At 36.8% G+C, this 20,773-nt stretch overlaps 1 protein-coding gene and 1 long non-coding RNA gene across 3 annotated transcripts in view; one reads left to right on the top strand and one right to left on the bottom strand.

The window, feature by feature from the left end:
• The first annotated feature begins 585 nt into the window (after positions 1 to 585).
• Positions 586 to 19,662, top strand: LOC140512734 (single-stranded DNA cytosine deaminase-like). Of its 2 annotated transcripts, XM_072622076.1 has the most exons (5): positions 586 to 673; positions 1,377 to 1,493; positions 4,714 to 5,270; positions 6,276 to 6,327; positions 16,648 to 19,662. In XM_072622076.1, the coding sequence occupies exons 3-5, from the start codon at positions 4,722 to 4,724 to the stop codon at positions 16,821 to 16,823; spliced, it is 777 nt and encodes a 258-aa protein (XP_072478177.1). In that variant the 5' UTR covers positions 586 to 673; positions 1,377 to 1,493; positions 4,714 to 4,721; the 3' UTR covers positions 16,824 to 19,662. The 2 variants fall into 2 exon arrangements, with proteins under 2 accessions (XP_072478177.1, XP_072478178.1); XM_072622077.1 differs by lacking the exon at positions 1,377 to 1,493 and having other exon boundaries at positions 593 to 673; positions 16,648 to 17,728.
• Positions 19,663 to 20,500: 838 nt separating this feature from the next.
• LOC140512736 (uncharacterized) overlaps positions 20,501 to 20,773 on the bottom strand; it is a 51,002-nt gene continuing 50,729 nt past the window's right edge. The window contains exon 3 of the long non-coding RNA XR_011969892.1: positions 20,501 to 20,635. This is a non-coding gene — a long non-coding RNA (uncharacterized lncRNA). The remainder of the gene's footprint in view (positions 20,636 to 20,773) is intronic.

The raw sequence follows: 20,773 nt of genomic DNA, 5'->3' as shown, positions 1-20,773 counted from the left end.
CATCTCTGGAATCCAGCCCACATCCTCTAAGGAACTTTGATTTCCTCCTGGAGAGGAGCAGAAGAAGGGTGTAACTGGGAGCTTGGTCTTTTTCTGACCTTTCTCCAGGAGGAATATTGGGTTAACTGCTAGAATTATACTTCTCTGACCTCTCAAATATTATTGATCTAGGAACATGATAGATTCCAAACAAATGTCATTTCCCCGGTTACTCTTAAGGGACAGGATAGTCCTTAACTTATACTAACCCCCCTCAACCCTTCTTAGAAAGATTAAAGAACTTATTCACATTCAGACAAATAGTAACTGAATCAGAATTTGAACTCAGGTCTTTTAACTACCAATCCATCATTCCTTCCACCAAATCAAGCTTCCTCTCTCAGAGGTGTGGATTGGAGTCAGAGTGCATAGGTTCGAATTCCAACTCTGGTTTTTAACATTCCCTTTCTTTTCCTAAGTTCCCTTCCAGCTATAAACACTGGGTAAGTAAATATTATTTGCCACTAGATGGGGATATAGTGAAACTTTCCATTCGATGGCCACTTTTGCTGTCAAAAGAAACTGAAAGTAAAAATTGGCCAAGTTTTCCTTTTGTTTCTGAACATTGAAACATAGCAGATCCAGCTGTTTTCAACAAGCTACAGGTCGGAGAAGAATCACCATTGTCTAAAAGGTCAGTTTTGTAAAAAAAAATAATTGTTCATTGATTTTATTCAAGAGAGTAACCAAGATAAATGTATGTCCAAGGAAGGATCTGGGGATTCTTAGCTAAGAGAGAAAATGAAGGGGGATATGATAGCTGCCTATCTTGACTTCAGATAGCAGAATAAGGAGTAATGGATAGAAATTGCAACAATCTAGGTTTGGTGTAAAGAAAAACTTCTTGACAATTGGAATTTCCCAAAATGGATTGAGCTGCCTTGGGGGGTAATGAGTTCTTTATTTTGGGAGGTTCTCAGGCGAAATTGGATGATCACTTGGGGTCCTCCATAGAGGGGAGTCCTGTCCTAGTGGCAGGTAAGAGTTTGAAAGTAAGAGGACCAAGGCAATTGCCAAAAGAAGGAGAAGCCAGTTATGAAAAAGGGAACCAAAAGATAAGGTGCCTTTAGGAGAAATACAGTTTTCAGGAAAGACCGGAAAGTAGAAAGAATATGAAAGGGTGAGCTAAGATGAGGGAGGAATCCCTAACAACAGTGGAGGGTTCAAGAGGGAACCGTAGAAGATAGGGAAAGGAAGAGCAGCCTAAGATCTACATTTACTAAGGAATGAGGAAGTGCTTCCTCTACTCTGGCAGAACATCTGTTGTCAAACTAGTCTACAACTTGCAAGTTGTCATATCCAGGGTCTTACTCCTCATACCCTTCTCCTTGTTCCAGCCTCTGTGCTAAGCACCAGGAATATAAAGAAGGAAGAAATGGTCTCTGATTTCAAGGAGCTTAGAGGGGAAAGCAGTTCATCTCAAAATAAGGCTGGCCTTCTTGCATGGCGACATTGTAAGCAAAATATTTTCCCCTGTGCTCCCTGAATTTGATTATTTCACTCTTAATATTGTCTGAAGTCCCTCCTCCCTTCCTTCTGCTCCAGTTGTTTCCAGGCAATGAGACATTACAATAATCTAACCCTAGGAATTTTTAAATTTAATTTTATTAAGTTCACTCATCTTATCTCTTGAAAAGAGAGGGACATCAAACTCAAGTGAGCCTGCCTTTCTTTCTTCCATCTCTTAAATCTTGGCACTCATCCTATCCAAAACTAATATTTTCATTGTGATTAGATAAAAATATTCAATATGTACACTCATGTTTTAGTTTTAATTTATTGTAGGCTAGTGTTCCCAAGCCTTTGCTACTTACTAATGGATGTTCATACCAACATGTATATACATGCTATAAATTCTGAGTATAATAACTGATTTTCCTAATGACAAGCAGAATCACCCATACCTATCTGAGAGACGGTGAGTACTATATCTCCCCCATATTCCTCTCTTTCCCACAACAATCTAGCTTTGGTAACTATTGGACCTTCTTTTCATTCATTCCTTTGCATTCTTATGGAGTCATTTTCCTACAATAAAATTAAAATAACTCATATTTATATAGAACTTTATGATCAACAAAGTACTCTCCTTACATAAACCTTGTGAAGTAAGAAGTCCTCCCATTTTATAAATGAGCAAATTGAGGCTCAGAGAGGTTGGGTGATTTGGCCAGGGTCACACAACTAGCAACCATCAGAGCTTGGACTCAACCATATATCTACTGACTACAAATACAGGATTATTTCCATTACACAGTATATGCAATATAACCCCTATATATGCTCCTAATTAATACCTCCACCTCACCCATCTCATTTCGATACATTGGCTTGGAATGAGCCTGAATCAAAAACTTTTGAAATAGCTATATTCATTTTTATACCATACTAGGGCCATATTATTATTGTCCATCATATTATTGGTTCTACAGGGCAGCTAGATAGTGCAGTGGACAGAGCACCAGTGCAGGAGTCAGGAGGACCTGAGTTCAAATCTCACCTTAGACACTTGACACTCACTAGCTATGTGACCTTGGGCAAGTCACTTAATCCCAACTGCCTCATCCTGGATCATCTCCAGTCATCCTGATGAATATCTGGTCACTGGATTCAGATGACTCTGGAGGAGAAGTGAGGCTGGTGACATTGCACAGCCCTCCCTCACTCAAAAGAAAGTCAAGTGTAAGTCATGTCATTATTTCTCTGATGGCATGGTCTTCTTCAACAATGAAGGATGAACACACACACACATTGGTTCTACAGTTAGAACAAATTATTGGTTAAATGAGTTTTTGTGAGCAAGCCTTTGAACCTAACCACAATTATAATACTAGTTCTACAAGAAAATATCTTACATGTTCCAAACAGAAATTTTAGAAGTGAACATTAAGATTATAATATGTTCATAAAATTAAAGCAGTCTATAGAGGTAAATGATAAATACTAGTAATGAAAGTACAGAGGAGGAAGGGTTAAGATCTGTGATTCTGTCAATATAGGGAGTTCCCAAAAGACACCTCCACTGAAAAAGATCCATAATTCTATGTAACTTATAGGCTAGGAGAACTGAGGTTACATTTCTTGTCCAAGTTAAACGTCCTTAGTTCCTTCCAATGATCTTCATATGACATGGGCTCAAGGTTCTTCACAGCACTGAATTACCCTCCTCTGGAGGGCCTCATTTATCAATTGTGATTCCAAAACCTGAACATAATCCTCCAGATAAAGTCTGATGAGAGTACAATAAGATTTCTTGCTGTTCAGTCATTTTCAGTTGTGTCCAACTCTGTGACCCCATTTGGGGTTTTCTTGGCAAAGCTATTGGAGTGGTTCGCCATTTCCTTCTCTAATTCATTTTACAGTTGAGGAAACTGAGGCAAACAGGGTTAAGTGACTTGTCCAGGGTCGCACAGTTGGTAAGTATTTGAGGTCAGATTTGAACTCAGGAAGATGAGGCTTCCTGACTCCAACTCTGACAGTCTTATCAACTTATACCATCTAACTGAGATCTTCAATAGGACCATCAACTCCTTATTCCTGAAAACTAATACAGTACAAAATTATGTTGTTTTTGGACTCTCATATCATATTCATTTCTTGTGTTGAGCTTGTAGCCCATCAAAAACTCCTAATTGTTTTCAAACAAGCTGCTAAGTACACCTTCCCTATCTTATATTTGTGATATTGATTTCTTGTACCAAGTAAATTCCGTATTACTAGATTCAGTAGATACTAAGCCTTTCATTGATTATTCTCAATTTATTTTCAACCACTCTTTTTTATTATATACATAGGAATATGTACTATATGTTATATAATACACATTACATAATATATATATATATTTATATTTCTTATAGAATTGAGAAATAAACTTAAGAAATTTCCATGGCAAAGACTTTAGTGTTTTTGCTAACTCTTTACTTTGGAACTTTACATGAATCAGAAATAGCTGATTAGACAGATTATACTTTAAAATTAAACCTATTGTTTAAAAAAACTATTTTAAAGAAAACATTGGATTTAGAATTTAAAGAAGCCTTAGAGATCAACTAGTCTAACCTCCTCATTTTATAAGTGAGGAAATGTGAAGGCCCAGAGAAGTAAGGGGGAACCTAATGGCCCAGGAGATAGAAAACTGGGCTTACAATCAAGGAAACTCATCTTCCTAAGTTCAATTCTGGCCTCAGACACTTACTAGCTGTGTGACCCTGGACAAGTCACTTAACACTGTTTGCCTCAGTTTCCTTATTTGTAAAATAAACTGAAGAAGGAAAGGAAATGATGAATCACTCCAACATCTTTGGCAAGAAAACCCCAAATGGGGTCATGAAGAGTCAGTCACACGGAGTCAGACACGAAGAAATTGAAACAATTGAACAATAACGAATGAAAAGTAAAGGGATATGCTTAAGGTTATACAATTATTAAGAAGCATCAACATTTAGAAATCTTTCTTTTGACTAAAAATCCAAGCTAAAAAGATTTACTTACATTCATATGATTTCTCAGCCTCAGAAAAAAAAAAAAAGCCTCTTATTGTGAAAATTTAAATATCAGGGAAAATATTTTTAAAATCTTGCTTAAAAAGAAAGGACATATTCAATGAGACATAATGCATTTGACTTTCATTGTCTTCTTTTTGCCTTCTAATTTTTTTTCTCAACTGTTTAGGTTAAAAGATGCCTCTGAGGTTAAAGAAAGAAGTATCTGAAGAGGAATTCTATGAACATTTCTGCAACATAAAAACACCCCACCAAACTTTGCTCTGTTTTAGTCTGAAAGAAGATGATAAAACACTTTGGAAATTATGGGGCCATGCTTACAACATCCCAGGCCAATGCCATGCTGAAATCCTAGTTTTAAGGGAAATTGAAGACTATCTCGCAGCAAATATTCCTAATGCTACAAAGTACAGTATTACCTGGTTTCTTTCCTATAGCCCCTGCCACTGGTGCTGTGACGAAATAACCCACTTTTTAATGATGTCTCAAACCAAAATTGAATTTAACATCAAAGCATCCAGGCCATATTATTTTGATGATGACGAGATTCAGAAAGGTTTAAAAATGCTCCAAAGACTGGGTGTTCTGATTGAGATGATGGAATGCAGTGACTATGAAGAATGTTTGTACTTATTTGTGAATCCTTGCACCAAGTTCACTGCATGGCCAGATTTAGAACTCCAAAGTATAGCAAATAAAGGAATGCTTCATCATTTATTGGCCCAGGTATGCTTCATATTAACCATATTAACCATAACCTAAGGGATATCGGAGAAAACAACTCCAACAAATAAGTAACTACTGCATACAGAGATTTATGCTAGGTACTGGGGGAGAAACAAAGGTTAAATAAACCAACCAACCGACAATCCATCTCTGACCTCCTGGGGCTCACAGTCTACTAAAAAAGGATTTTATATATATATATATGTATGTGTGTGTGTGTGTGTCTATATGTATATATGTACATGTGTATATGTGTGAGTATATATACATATATATGTGTGTGTGTGTCTATATGTGTATATATGTATATGTGTCTGTATATATACATATGTGTGTGTCTATATGTATATGTGTATATGTGTGTGAGTATATATACATATATATGTGTGTGTGTGTGGATATGTGTGTGTGTATATACATATATATATATACTTTTTCCAAACCTATGACTTCATCAGAATGAGGAACTCCCAGTGTGGAAACGCACTCTCCCAGTATAGATCATCCACTCATCAGTAATTTGTAATCTTGAGTTGTCTGGAGCACAAAGGCTGAGCGACTTTGCTGTGATTACACACCTAGCATGTTTGAGAGGCAGAGTTGATCCCATTATTTTTTTTATTCCAAGGCCAGCCTTCTATACCATACTGCGTGTCATGCATAGATTACTCTGACACAGAAGAATATATGAATACTATTTAGAGATGCAAAGCAAATCGAAAAATGAAACAGTTAAGGGATGGGAAGGAATTGTTATTGAGGGGAGCAGTAGGAGGTAGAGGACCAGGGAAGCCGGCATGGAGATGACATTCAGATGCTAAAGGTCCTTGCTTGTGTCTCCCAGCTTCCGAATGTGAAGAATCATTTAAATCAGAAAAGAGAAGGCTTAAAGTAAAATTAATGACAGGATTTTTAGAGAGGATGGTGATTATTCTTTTCTCTTTCAGTTGGTATGTTTTTAAATTATGTATATTTTCTTAACAATTTTTAATTTGTTCTTTACAGGAGGACAACAGATTAGATAACCATTTGTTTCCAACTGATGATTCTTCTCCAGGTAAGGTCAAAAACTTAACAATCCATAATGTGTAGAGGAGTGAATTTTAAAAAGTAAATGTGTCCTAAACACAATGAGAAGTTAAAATTCACTCAGGTTTAAGATGAATTTCTTTCAGATATGTATCTGACATATACTTTGTTATATGTCTCCTAAGATATATACCCTGTGTTCCTGAAGCTATATATAGATATAGATATAGATATATACATACACATATATGTGTATATGTATATATGTGTATATATGTATGTGTGCGTATGTAGCAGTGTAAATTCCTAGAGGGTGATAATTTGTGAAATTGGCATTATGTATGAAGCTAATGGAGTTTTAAATACATATTGTTTAGTAAATATTTCTGATAAACATATGAGCAGTCATGTCTCAAGTACAGCATCGTTTATAGATTTATAATTCATATGAATAAGCCTATCCATCCCTGAAGAGTTTCAAAAGTAGTAGAAGTCAGAGGTTAGAATTATTCATTCCCAATTTCTTCTATAATTTAGAAAAGATGAGAGAGGAGGCATGGGCATTACAGTGACAATGGTTGATGATATAATGAGGTGATTCTTAAGGATCTTACCAAAAGAAAGTGATAATACTTGCTTAGATATTTATACGAATCAGTGATTTCATCTAAGTGGCCATCCTCTACAAAGGCGAAGCTACTACTTTTCCATGCCTTCTCATTTTATGTAATTCTAGTTCATATCATTTTGCAATTCTCCCTAGAGCAAAGATTCTTGTGTGTGTGTGTGTGTGTGTGTGTGTGTGTGTGTGTGTGTGTGTGTGTATGTGTGATGGACCCTTTTGGCAGTCTGATGAAGCCTATGGAATTCTCAAGCAATGTTTTTTAAATGCATTCACTAAAATAAGAAGGATTATAAAGGAAATCAATTATATTGAAATACTAAAACCAAGATCATAGGTCCCAGGTTATAAAACGCGCCCTAAAGGGTCCACTTCATATACTGGATGACTTTCTCTTAATCTTTTCACACTTTAAGCATGCCAATGTAGTAGCTGTCTACTACCTTTCATTCTCATTATGTGGTATCTCCTTTCCAAGCGATGTCTTTTAAGCCACTTAACAGTGTTACCCATTTTTATATTACTTTGATCTTCATGAAACACTTTATATATATATTTTTAATCTCATTTACACTTCTTCCATTCAACTCATTGTTAGTAATTGGCTGCAGCCTACTTATACCCTTCCCGTCTTTTGATTTCCCTTGGGTACACAGACTATTTTGATGTTTTCAACATCAAAGTGCTCCCTGATTCAAAAATGTATAGCCTCACTGGAGGACTTTAAAGTGTAGAGGTAACAGAAGTATTAAGTGTTCCACTGATGTGTGAAATAATTAATAAGACTCACATTAAATACTGATTATAAATTTAAACTAAAATCTTAATCCTGTTTACTAAAACCATGAGGGAAGAAGTAGAATATTACTTAGAGTCTTTTAAGACTTGCATTATTAAGACAGCCCATTTGTTTTTAAACAGGTGATGACTTTATTAAAGTCATTAGTACCACAAATAAACATTAAAGTCTTTGAATTCCCACAGGCATATTGAAATATATACATTTTGCATTTCATAGAACAAACTGAAATCCAGCCAACACATTCTGGTAGTAAAATATGTAACCAAGGCATAGGATCTCATTTAAGCTAAAATGATGATGACTACCTTTTTATTATCATTTATTATTATTCTTCACAGTAGTGGTATAAGTGGAATTACAAACCATAAATTTTCTAGTTTTCTCCCCACTAGGGACAGTAGCCACTATTAAGGCAGGCAGGAAGGAAAGGAGGAAGAGAGGGATGGAGAGAGGGAGGAAGGAAGAAAAGAAGGGAAGGAAGGAAGGAAAGAGGGAAGGAGGGAAGGAAGGAGGGAAGGAGGGAGGGAGGGAAGAGAGAGGGAGGCAAGGCAAGGCGGAGGCAAGGCGGAGGCAAGGTGGAGGGAAGGAGGAGGGAAGGAGGAGGGAAGGAGAAGGGAAGGAAGAGGGAAGGAAGAGGGAAAGAGGAAACAAGCATTTATTAGATACCACTATGTGCCAGGCACTATATTAAGCACCTTCCAAATATTATCTCATTGGAACATCCCAACAACCCTCCAAGGTAGATGCTTATCTTATCCTGATTTATTTGTTTTACATTTGAATTCCAAGATGGATAAGCTGTCTAAACATCACACTTTTAATACTGCAATCCTTGGAAATTCATGTCATGGGATTGGGTGATAAGTGATACTACAGCATTAAACAGTCCTTTTGGCCCTTGGGAGCAGAGCTCCCTTAGACTGAGTCCAAAACAGGTCTGATTTACAAAGCATGAATTTTCCTTCTAAATAGAAAAAGGTTATATGATCCTTCCGGTATGTTTACATTACAAATATGCTAGTTGTTTTGCTCAAAGAGTATTGTATTAAGTTAGAGTCACACACGATTATAAAAAGTTATGTTCAGTTGTTCTATTTTAAACAGGGAGGCTAAGTGGTGGGGTGGATAGAGTGCTGGACCTGGAGTCAGGAAGCCCTAAGTTCAAATCCTGCCTCAGACACTAGCTAGCTGTGTGACCCTGGGCAAGTCGTTAAACCTCTGTGTGCCTCAGTCTCCTCATCTGTAAAATGGGGATGATGGTAATAGCACCCATTTCTCAGGATAAAATGAGATAATATTTGTAAAGCACTTTGGAAACTTTGAAATACTACATATATACTAGCCAATAGTAATAATAAACACCAAAATTTTCAGGGTATCCAAGGAAATTGGAAAGACAGGTGAAGGGTATGAATGGGCTGCAGTCAATTACTAACAATGACTTGAGTAGAAGTGTAAATGCTATCCAGAGATATTGTATGCATAGTGTTTGGGGAAGATAAGCTAAGAATAATGATATTGGAGCAGTGAATGTTATAATCCTGCTACTACTGCGCAGCTAAAGAAGGCCTGAATCTTTACAAGAAGAGATGCAAAGTTACCAATTAATGTTGTCTAATTGAGATTTTTAAAAAAGACCTAATAATCTAGTTTATTCCCTATAAAGGAAGGAAAGGAAAACAAATCATGGTGACCTGTCTTAGGCCTAATCTATCAACTAATTATGCAGGTGTGTCCCAATACGAAATGAGTAAAGACATGGAAGAAATATTTGTCTGGAAAAATAACGATAGCCATTGTTCTGTTCCTGACTTGTGTGATTCATTGCTATAGGAAACTATCAGTGAGAAAACTCCCTCTATCAATACAGATGTGCAACCAGTCTTCAATTTACAATCTTAGAGACTTATCAGGGGGCACCCAGAGGAAATAATTTGCTCAGATAACACAGCTAGTATGTGTCAAAGACAGGCCTTGGCCCCAGGTCTATAATCCTTCAGGCTCTGAAGCTAGCCCTCTCTGTGCTTCACTATTTTGCCTAATCATGGAGGAGGAGGAGAAATCAGGCATGAAGGAGCTAATCCCAAATTTTAAAAATGGTAGTACATTGATAAGGCAATAGGGTATAAATGGAAAGTATGGTGAATTTAGAGTCAGAAAACATGGATTTGAATCCCAAATCTGATGATATGGGACCTTAGAAAAGTCATTCAGCATCTCTGGTCCTTAGTTCCTTGTTTGTAAAAAAAAATGCCTTGGGTAGGACTAAATAGCCTGTAAGTTTCCTCCCAGCTCTACGTCCATGATCCTAGAGAAGCAACAAAAAGTAGAAGACTAGAAACTGAAACACAAAGATGGATGATGATGGGCTAAATCAGTGTTTGGGGAAAGCCATACATAACTGGGTAACTGGGAAGTATTTAGCCATGGGAAGTTTCAGTTTATGTGAGCTCTGCTTGTCATCTGTCTGCCTTTGACTGTCTTGCTACAAAGCCATAGCCACCAAGAAAGAAGCCTGTTTTCCTTCAGCCATAATAAGATCATTTGTTTCATTTTTTCAGCAAACAGCAGAAATTCATTTCAATTTAACTAACATTTATTAAACAGCCTCTATGTGCCAGACACTGCTAGGCAGGGTGGAATTTAAAATTGTCCAGCTTACAACAAAAGAACCTGAGACACAGCTCTGAGCCAATGGCACTTTATTTAAGGGTTCATGGTCCCCTCTCATGAAGTAGACCTCAGCTCTTCCTCCTGATCTGAGATGCCCCTGGTTCCCAGGACCATGTTTTTACAGGGTTTCATACCAAAATATTCAAAAGAGGCATGGTAAAATATAGAATCTCATTGGTTGATAGACCTTAATCTTGAGTGCCAGAAATTAAGATGGGTATGGCAAGAGTCACTGAAGATGATTCATGCTGCGTTTGGACATGGAATTTGAGTAAAACAGGATGGAGATATCTTTGAAAGCATTGCTGTGGATGTACAAGTGAGCTTCATAGCTGGTAAACAAGTAATGAACGTTACATTAAACTTTGAGGCCTGCTATGAAAACTATCTTATCTAATTATTCCTATATGACTTATGTAAGATAGCAAACTGATTACTACTGATTGGAAGAGAGTAGAGGTCCAAATGAATGGTTCCTTACACAGCAAAGATCCAGAGACAAAATAAAAAGCTGCCCCTGCCTTCCTAGAACTTACAGTTAAGCTCCACATGACCCTTACACAAATCATATATTATTTTAACTGAAAAGTACTTCGCTTTAATGGGACTTAAAGCATCCCTTTTCCAAAGGTGTGACCTCTGGAAAGCATTAGAGAAAGTTACTCCACCAGCTACAGGAAATTTGAGGCTCTCATTTGTACAAACATGGTTTGGTTGTTAAATACAATCTCTATCCTTTCCCTTCCATTATTAAGATAAAGTGGACAGAACTCCCAGCTGCTGCCCTCTTCCAAGCACTACTCTCAACCCTTTTGTGTTAGGGCCTCATTTCTCCCTTGAAGTTTCTTTTTGTTCATTTTTATTTGATTTCAACTGTATAAAAATGATGAAAAAGAATAAAATTCATATAATGATTGTCCCTCAGCTTATGCCCTTATGATGAAAAATGACTTCATCTATATTTGCTATTAGGTTATTTTTTTTTTTTACTCTGTGTCCCTAAAACCTAGCATAGTGCCTAGAAAACAAGTGTTTAATAATTGCTTATTGATTACTTGGTTGCTTAATTGGTTGTTGAAAAAAATTAAACAATTATTGTTGTTTAGTTGTTTTTCCAGGCATTTTTAACTCTTCGTGACCCTATTTGGGGTTTTCTTGGCAAAAATACTGGAGTGGTTTTTTATCTCCTTCTCCAGTTCATGGAGGAAATTGAGGCAAACAGGGTTACATGTCTTCCTCAGGGTCATGTAGCTACTAAGTGTTTGAGGCCAAATTTAAACTCAAGAAGAGTCTTCTTGACTCCAGGCCTATCTACTACACCACCTAGCTTCCCTAAACACTTATTCCCAAGTTTAAATTATAATTAAATTAATTACATTAAATTATGTAATCCTTAATCCTTGGAATTAATCCTGTTATATTGCTTTAAAATTAATTTTCTATTAGCAGAAGGCAGGCACTTCTAATTAAAGTAGGAACTGATTGTGAGTTAGCTACATAATTTCATTGTAGTGCCCTAAAATCTTCTATTACAGTGTAAATTTCAGTGATGATTCAATTTTCAAAATCAAATGTTATTCTATTATTATAATATCTCACTGAGATGACTAATTCAAAATTTATAACAACTTTTCTGGGCTGAGCTTAAGATCACCTTTATACTATGGGAACATATGGGGCTTGGTAAAGTATTCAAGTTGAAGTGAACTGTTTAATTTATTATAATGAAGGGGAACCCTGTTCTTAAAACACATTGTGTGCAAATAGCTACAACCATAACGAATGAATTAATAAATGTTTCAAGAAGACTCATCAGGCCCCTAGGTCAAACTGCTAGTCCTCAGATAAACTTTAAAATAAAACTTCATTTTTGATTATCTTATTTTTTAATTTTTAATTTGTGGAATAAAACAAGCATTTCCATAACATAGTATAATTTTTAAAAAAGATGGCTGAATGTGAAACTGCAAATCTATGTACAAAAGACATATTCCAGAAGATTCTATCAGCATTCAGAGAAAGAACTGATAAATAGAACTTCATTTTAAAAATCTATACTTCAGATTTTCCATAGATCCAAAGTGCTCTGAATATGCAAGTTTTCACAACGTGATGTGATACAGCAAATCAGCAGTATTGGGAGATTTCAACAATAAGCCATCTCTGAGCGGTCACTGAAATCCAGCCATTGCTACGATTTCTTTTAACATGATACCTATATCTGGAAACAATTTGATAGAATAAGAAAAAAATGACTGAGTCTGATCTTGGAGAGCCTCAGAGCTTGAAACTAAATGCTGCCATTGGGGAAGGAGGGACAGAGAGAGAAATTATTTTAGCTGCTTTTGAAAGCCCAGGAAAGATCTGACCTGACCTACCTTTCCTTCTGGATGCCCTGAGCTATCTTTGAAATTGGGCCTGTGCTGAGACGGCTGTGTCCTCAAAAACCCAGAGCTAACCAAGCCATCACCAAAATAGGGAGCTAAGCAGTCTCCTCCCTCCACTCCCAATGCAGAGACACGGCATTTTGATACATTTGAAAATGTAATGTGTTGTACTTGCCAAAAGCAAAGGGGCACAGGGTCCTTGACAGGATGATTTATTTAAATATACACTACACTAGAGCCAGCCTTAAGTTAAGGAAAGGAAGCTGCTATTCCCACAGCACTGAGAAAATCTGAAACAGTCTCAACCTTTTTATCCAGATAATACTTCTGCAACAGGGTAGGAATATACCACTGTACAAAGGGAGATGATCCATAGATGCCTACCGGGACATTATCGGAAGGAGGTCACTGTATCAGGTGTTTTTCTGCATAAATATTTTTCCTTGTCACAAAAGAAATTTCAAAGGAAAGGGGAGAGAATGAACGGGTGTTGGTGAAAGGACTTTGAAGCAGAAAGAAAAAGCATCCATAAATACATTTTTTGAAAATAAAGTATGGCTCTAATGAGTGTTCTGGCCTTAAGGGAAAAGGCATTACTGCCTTAGTCACAGTAAGAAGACAAATCGTAGACTGCAAGAAACCTTAAAGATCATTTAATCCAATCTACTCATTTTACACATGAAGAAACTGACGTCCTAAAAAGTCAAATGATTTTCCTGAGGTCACACTACTAATTAATGACAGAGCCAAGAATAATGCATTCCCATAAGAGCCACCCAGTTTAGTGTCCTTGGGTCACCAGATCCCATAGAATATGATGCCATCTGTCTGTCCCCCTTCATCTGTTTGTCTAGCTAGCTGGCTGGCTGTTTTTCTTTTGACAACATAGACTTTCCCAAGGGAACAGGGGAGAAAAAGAAAGAAAAAAAAAACTGGCTTCCCTTTCTATAGCCTTTTAAATGTGCTCTTCTCAATGCAATGGCTATGGTTTTAATTTTATAACTGAAGGGGTAGAGTGGGATAATAGTCCTAGCTGTATTCACAACAATTCATGTTCAAATTGTTATAAGCAGTTACGTAATTATTAAGAATAACTCAAAGCACCTATAAATTATAAAATGCCTTGTCTCACAGAAGCCTTATGAATCTTGACACAGCTGTTAGATGTCAGTGCCAAAGGTCAATCAAATAGGAAAAATGTGTTAAATACCTACTATGTGCTAGTCACTGCATTAAGCACTAAGGAAGCAATGACCAAAGTAAACCAGTCCCTACCCTCTGAGTGTTCCTACTCCAGTGAGAGTGGAATCCAAATCTCCTGACTCCCAAGCCCAAGTTTTTTCCCATTATGTTACCTATATATTACTTGTACATTGTATTAAATACTGAGAGACTGTCCTGAAGCCTTTGATATATTATATATCTATATACATATGTGTGTATGTGCATATACATATACACATACACACACACACATCAAGTATGCCTAGGCACTAGGGATACACAGACTAAAATGAAATAGTCCCTGCCCTCAAGGAGTTTAAATTCTCCTCCATCCACCTTAACCATCTGACACTATACTTTCGCACTTAATCATATGTCTGGCACTTTCTCCCTCTTCCTCTCAGCCTCAGAACTTCTAGCTTTCCTTTAAGACCAAGATAAAATGTTTTGTTATTCAGTCATATCTGATTCTTTATGACCCTATTTGCAGTTTTCTTGATAAAGATACTGGAGTGATTTGCTATTTCCTTCTCCAATTCATTTTACAGGTGAGAAACTGAGGCAAATAGGGTTAAATGACTTGCCCAAGGTCACAAAGCTAATAAGAGTCTGAGGCCAGATTTGAACTGAGGAAGATGAGTCTTCCTGACTCTAGACCCTGCACTCGATCCATTGCATGATAAAATGCTACTTTCTACAGGTCTTTGCTGCCCACCTCCCTCCAACTGCCCATCCCATTCCCACTAAGGTTATCTTTCACATCCTCTGTGTGTATACTGTACATACATATTTTAAAGTACATATTGTCACCCCCATTAAACTTTGAGGGCAAAGACTTTTATTCTATTTTTTGCATTATTTTTTTTTTTTTGTATACACAATGCTTAGCACAAGGTCTGCCACATAGCAACACTAAGTAAATGCTTGTTGATTGACGACCAAGGAAGATCACATTTAAGTTTGTACAAAATAAATGGCAAGAGTGAGGAAAGAACTATGGCTGGGAGGATGAGGAGGGATCACTAGTGGTGGGAGGTGGCATTTGAGCTAAGCTTTGAAGGAAACCAAGCAATCTAAGAGGTAGGAATGAGCGCGTCTAGACCTTGGGGACAGCCTGTGTAAAAAAAAAAAAAAATATGGAAAGGGAAATAGAATGTTTTGTAAATGGGGCTGGAAAAAGCCAGTTAAGATGGATTATAAAACTGCATAAAGTGAGTTAATTATAAGCCCAGAAGTCCCAGAAAGACTTCACTGGAGCAAAGGGTTGCTTATAAAGTCACCCTGTGGCATGGACAACAAACATGGCATTCAGTAAGACTTCTGAAGAGCAAAGAGAATAATTGCTTTAATTTTGGCATTTAAATAATGAAAGATGGCAATGATACCTGTTCTTTGGAAAAACATTTTAAATCAATTTCCTTAGGTGTATGTACTCTCTAAAACAGAAAAGAGCATGCTAAAGGAATATTTGTATTTAGCCCCTTTTAATAGTAGGCTGTTGTTAGGCTGTGGCTCAGGGGAGATGGTTTCCCCAAGAAAACATAAGCCTTATCCTGCAAGGACCATCGCTCTCACTGGCTGTTCATGACCAGCCAATCCAATGGCTTCATTATATCGTCCAAGAAATCCAGCTACAGAAGGCAAGCATTAGGGTTATTCATTTGAGCTAAAGAGATGTAACCCCTCTAGACCTGAGTGTCTGTCTCTACTTAATGATGCTTGAGCTGCAAAAAACAAATATCTTTTAGGAAGATGAAAGGGCAAACATCTACTTTCAACCATTCTTACTTTTTGACGGCATGGGTACTAATCTTATTTTGCCAGATTTTATCATCTCTTTTAAAAAATCTTAATTATGCATACCCATGGAATCAAAACCTGCTTCAAATACAAGTCCCTAAAACATGTAATTAGCTGGCACTTAGTAGCAGCCTAACTAGATTAGAATTAGGATTGTATTTTATTTAAGCCTGCACGGTAGATACTGGCAATGTTAGAACATGCACAGAAAAAAAAAGTTCCAAGTCCAAGTCAGATCTCAGTACTTTAATGGATCTCTGATCTCATCAATGTTAGTTACTCCCTTCAACGATACCTATCTATCCAAACCCGTATTTTCAGATATTTTATGTTACTTGTGAATGTCTTTCTACAAATCCTCCATAAAGGACACACCTGATATTCTTATGGTCTTCTTCCAGTTCTTTGAACATTTTATGGGTGCCTCTAGGCACTGGAGAATTACTAAATTAATAAAAAATATTCAAATACGTTATATGAGAAAGGGCCTAAAAGATCCCATCAAGGACTTATAGAACCAAAAAACAAATCCAGTTGGTCATGTAGTGAAAGTGAGAGATATGATGGATAGTTTGTACTCATCCAAGTTACTAAGTCAGTGTTGACTAATTGATTTGGTCACCCCATTTCATTTTTTTTTTAAACAGATGAACCTACACACACTAGTCTGGTTAAGTCCAATGCCAAATGACTATCACTTACCTAATGGTGAGCCTAGAGGACTTTGTTCAGGGCAAAAAGTTCTGTTTGAAAAAAGCAAAACTTCACTTTGAATATGCTAAATTTTCGCTTGAGAATATGGTCAAAATTGTACTAATCATTTTTTATAATTCATTCTAGTTCACACTGAATCAGCATCTGATTTTGAAAGCCATGTCAACAAGGTTCTGCCAGAAGACCCTAATAAGACGCCAGATAAGAAAGATGAGTTTTCAGACATAAGAACTCCACAGAAAACATGTTTTCCCCAGAAAACCAGAGAATATGGGAAAGAAGTCAAAAGAAAACTCTTCTGAACAAGTGGAGCCACAATTTTTTTTTCCATTTTCCCCCAAGTGCTACACATATGTCATTCCTTCTTTTTAACCAGTTTTACACTTTATTTGTAACTTCATTGTTTCCTTACTTGGTTAATTATATTTAATGATTTAGTTTGAAATTGTGGCCATCCAGGGGATCTAAACATTACAGAATTCTGTACCCTTTTATACACACTTTGTTCAAGCTTTTTCTTTCAACTTATCATACTCCTCAGTACCCATCCTGGCTGTTCCTGGAATTGTTCCTTTTTTTTTCTTGCATTTCTTATACGATGCAGATAAGATTCCCAAGGCAGCTAGTTCCAGACACAATTCCTTTTCCTTGCATTTGCTTTAGCCTCTGACTGAATTATTTCTAACAAGATTGAAAAGCATGTCATTATTTAAGAGACCCTATTGGTGAATTTAGTAATGATTGCCTGAGACTAGAATGCTCTGCAATGCCTTGCTTAGGATTGGATAACTTTGTAGTATTACAAGTTGATTGGTTCTGGGCTGTGACTTTCCCTAACTCATGACACTTTACGATATTAACACCTGCACTTTTGGCTACCCTCTATCTAGCATCACCTTCCCCTGGACAGCAGTTCCAGATCTATGTCAGGGACAGGAAGGAATCTTGCAGCAGCAGACTCCAAACTCAACTGTAGCATTCCTGAAAGTTATAACAACACTTGCTGATACTTTTCCTTCCTGATATTTTTCCACTACATGAAACACTGTTAGCTGCCACCCAAAGTAGAATATGCAGATACAACCCAGTGTTTGGGAATTTTGAGGGCTAGACATGCTTATGTTGATGTAAAACATGTATGTTTCTTTTGAGTAACATTACCAATGAATATCTTTGATCAACCAAATAAATGGCAGGTTGACACTTTTTTTTTTGGCTCAAACCCAAACTTTGAGACAAAGTCCTATTGAACTGGTACAGCAGAAATAGGAAGCAGCTTGTTAGTTTTGTCAGGCAGATGGAGAAATTGCATTGAGGGTATCACTTTTAAAACTTTCCTCGATGATAATTTATATCTTTTCATTCATAACCATTGGATTAAAACTCAGATTTTGAGTTAATGCTATATATTTTCAGTCAAAATGTGACTTTTTCTATTATTTCTGAAGTATAAAATTCTATATCATTATAATATAGTCCCAGAGGTAGTTGACCTTTTTTGTATCATGGACTTATTTCAAAGTCTGGTGATGCCTATGGATTTTTTCTCAGAAAATGTTTTCAAAGGAATAAAATACATAGTATTATAAAGAAAACCAATTATATTGAAATACAGTTACCAAAATATTTTAAAAACTAGCTCATAAACCACGTTAACAACCCTTCTGATCACCACTGATTTTGAAGAGTTCTTTCACATTGCTGGCTGTTAATGTACAGCAGTTTAGTAGAAAAAATAAGGAATCACAGCGTGATGTCCTAGGTACCTAGGTACCTAGGAGGTAAAGGCCATCTTCCACCTTAGAAAAGGGTTTTCTTCTACCCACAGAAACATCTTGAAGAAAACTCCTTTTCTGATTTAATATATTTTAAGACAAACTTTTTCAAAGCTGTTTCCAAGACTTTAAGACTCCCTCTTAAACGTTTATTTGTGGGGATTAAAATGGTCCAACCTACAATAAAAGAGACTGAGACAGAGCTCTGAACCAATGGCACTTTATTAAAGGGCTCATGGTCCCCTCTAATGAAGTGGACCCTCAGATATTCCTTACTATCTGAAATGTCCACTTCTTCCTTGACCTTGTCTTCATTTGGTTTGATACCCAAATATGCAAAAGAGGCATGGTGAATTACAGAATCTTGTTATAGACCTTGCTCTTAAGGGCCAAAAATGACATACTGGGGGAGGGTTCACAGGTTGAGTGAAGCATGGGGCCTCTCCACTGATTAAGTGGTCATAAAATAGTCACCTTTTCGTGTTGGACAAGTGAGAATGGTCCGGAGGTACAAAAATAAATTGGGTGACTTTCCAAAGAATCAAGGCATCGCACTCATGCTGGTTTTTGACATGGAATTTGAGTAAAAGAGTATGGACATATCTTTGTCAACATTCTTGTGGTTGTGCAAGGGAGCCTCATAATTTGTTAAATAAGTAGTGAACGTCACATTAAAGTTTGAGACCCACTATAAGCACTTATCTATCACTATATGATTTATGTAGAATATTAAACTGATTGGAACAGAGTGAGGGTCCAAATGAATTATTTCTCACCTATTCATTCAAGTAAAAAGAATTTATCAAACTCAGAGTTGTGTAATTAATTTAAAGAGGCAATGTTAAAGTGTATTGAGACATGCAATGCTATATAACATACACATATACGATAGGTCATAAAATATCACATTCATGGATACATGCAATGCTTCATCAGAAAAATCAAGGGTGTGATGGAGCCAGTTCTAACCAGCTTGCCAGGTTACTGACAAATTTTCAGGGTGAGTATTTCTACTTCAGAAATCAGTAATTTCTACAAATCAGGACTTGATGTTTTAGTGTTGTAGGTCAGTCATTTCAGTCATGCCTAACTCTTTGTAACCTCATTTGGAGTTTTCCCAGCAAAGATACTGGAGGGGTTGACCATTTCTTTCCCCAGTTCATTTTAAAGATTGGGAAACTAAGGCAAATAGGGTGAAGTGACTTGCCCAGGGTCACACAACTAGTAAGTGTCTGAGGCTAGATTTGAACTTAGGTTCTCCTGACTCCAGGCTCTGAACTCTATCAGCTCTCCTTAGCTGACCTAGGACTGTTTTGCTAATTTTCTAAACTTTAAAATTCTTAATAAAGCCGATTCAACTTAAAAATGTGTGTTCATATACTCCTCTCCCTCCAGCCCCAACACACAGAAACACAACCTGGTTATTAAACATCTGCCAGCACACCCTTGTATTATACGATAAGTATTGTTTGATCTAAGTAAGAGTGTAAGATGAAGTCATCATTAGACTGGAAACCTGGCGACCATAGGCTGATAATAATGACTGGAATTCATATAACTCTTTAAATTTTGTTGTTCAGGTTGTGTCTGGCTCTTCATGACCCTGTCTGAGTTTTTTAGAGGGCAAAGACAATGGAGTGGTTTGCCATTCCCTCCTCTAGCTCATTTTATGGATGAGGAAACAGAGGCAAATAGAGCTAAGTGACTTACCCAAGGTCAAACAGCTAGTGTGTGAGGCCAGATTTGAACTCAGGAAAATGAGTTGGCCTGACTCCAGGCCCTTCACTCTATCCACTGCACCACCTAGCTGCTCCGCTTTAAATTTTTGCAAAGTGCTTTATATTTATTATCTCATTTCAGCCCCTCAACACTCCTAGTTGAAGTTTCTTTAGAGAATCTGTGAGTAGTACCCAACTGACCTGTTCCAATTGGGCAATACTCACTTCTTCCTTCACATAGCCCTGCCTCACTTAAATCCAGTTTACTTGCAAGTCAAGACATCACCTTCCTGATGTTACTGGTCCTCTTCAAGAATGAAGAACAAAGAAACAAAGAAACAAAATTTTGACTCCTCATTGTATAAATGAGGAAACTGAAGCTTTAAGATGTCTCCTGGCTTATCTAAGGTCAGGCAGCTAGCAAGTGTCAAAGTTGAATTCAAAACCTTCCATTTCCAAGGCTTTACATATGACTATAAATACATATTTATATATATATGAATTTATTTATATAGAAATAGCAACTGGAAAGGACTTTAGTTTTTCTCCAGTCCAGCCTCTGTATTTCATAGATGAGGAAGTAAGTCCAAGAGAAGTTAAGTGACTTGCCCAAGGTCATACCTGTAAAATGGAAGAAATAATTATAAGTGACATTTACCTAGTGTTTTAATATTCATAAAGCATTTTACTCTTAACTCTTACAACAACTGTATGAATTATATGTTATAGATACCTCCTCTTTTTTTCAGAGGACCATAG

This window comes from Notamacropus eugenii, chromosome 6, assembly GCF_028372415.1.
Source record: "Notamacropus eugenii isolate mMacEug1 chromosome 6, mMacEug1.pri_v2, whole genome shotgun sequence".
NCBI classification, from domain to species: Eukaryota; Metazoa; Chordata; class Mammalia; order Diprotodontia; family Macropodidae; genus Notamacropus; species Notamacropus eugenii.
This window is presented reverse-complemented; position numbering and strand designations above follow the sequence as displayed.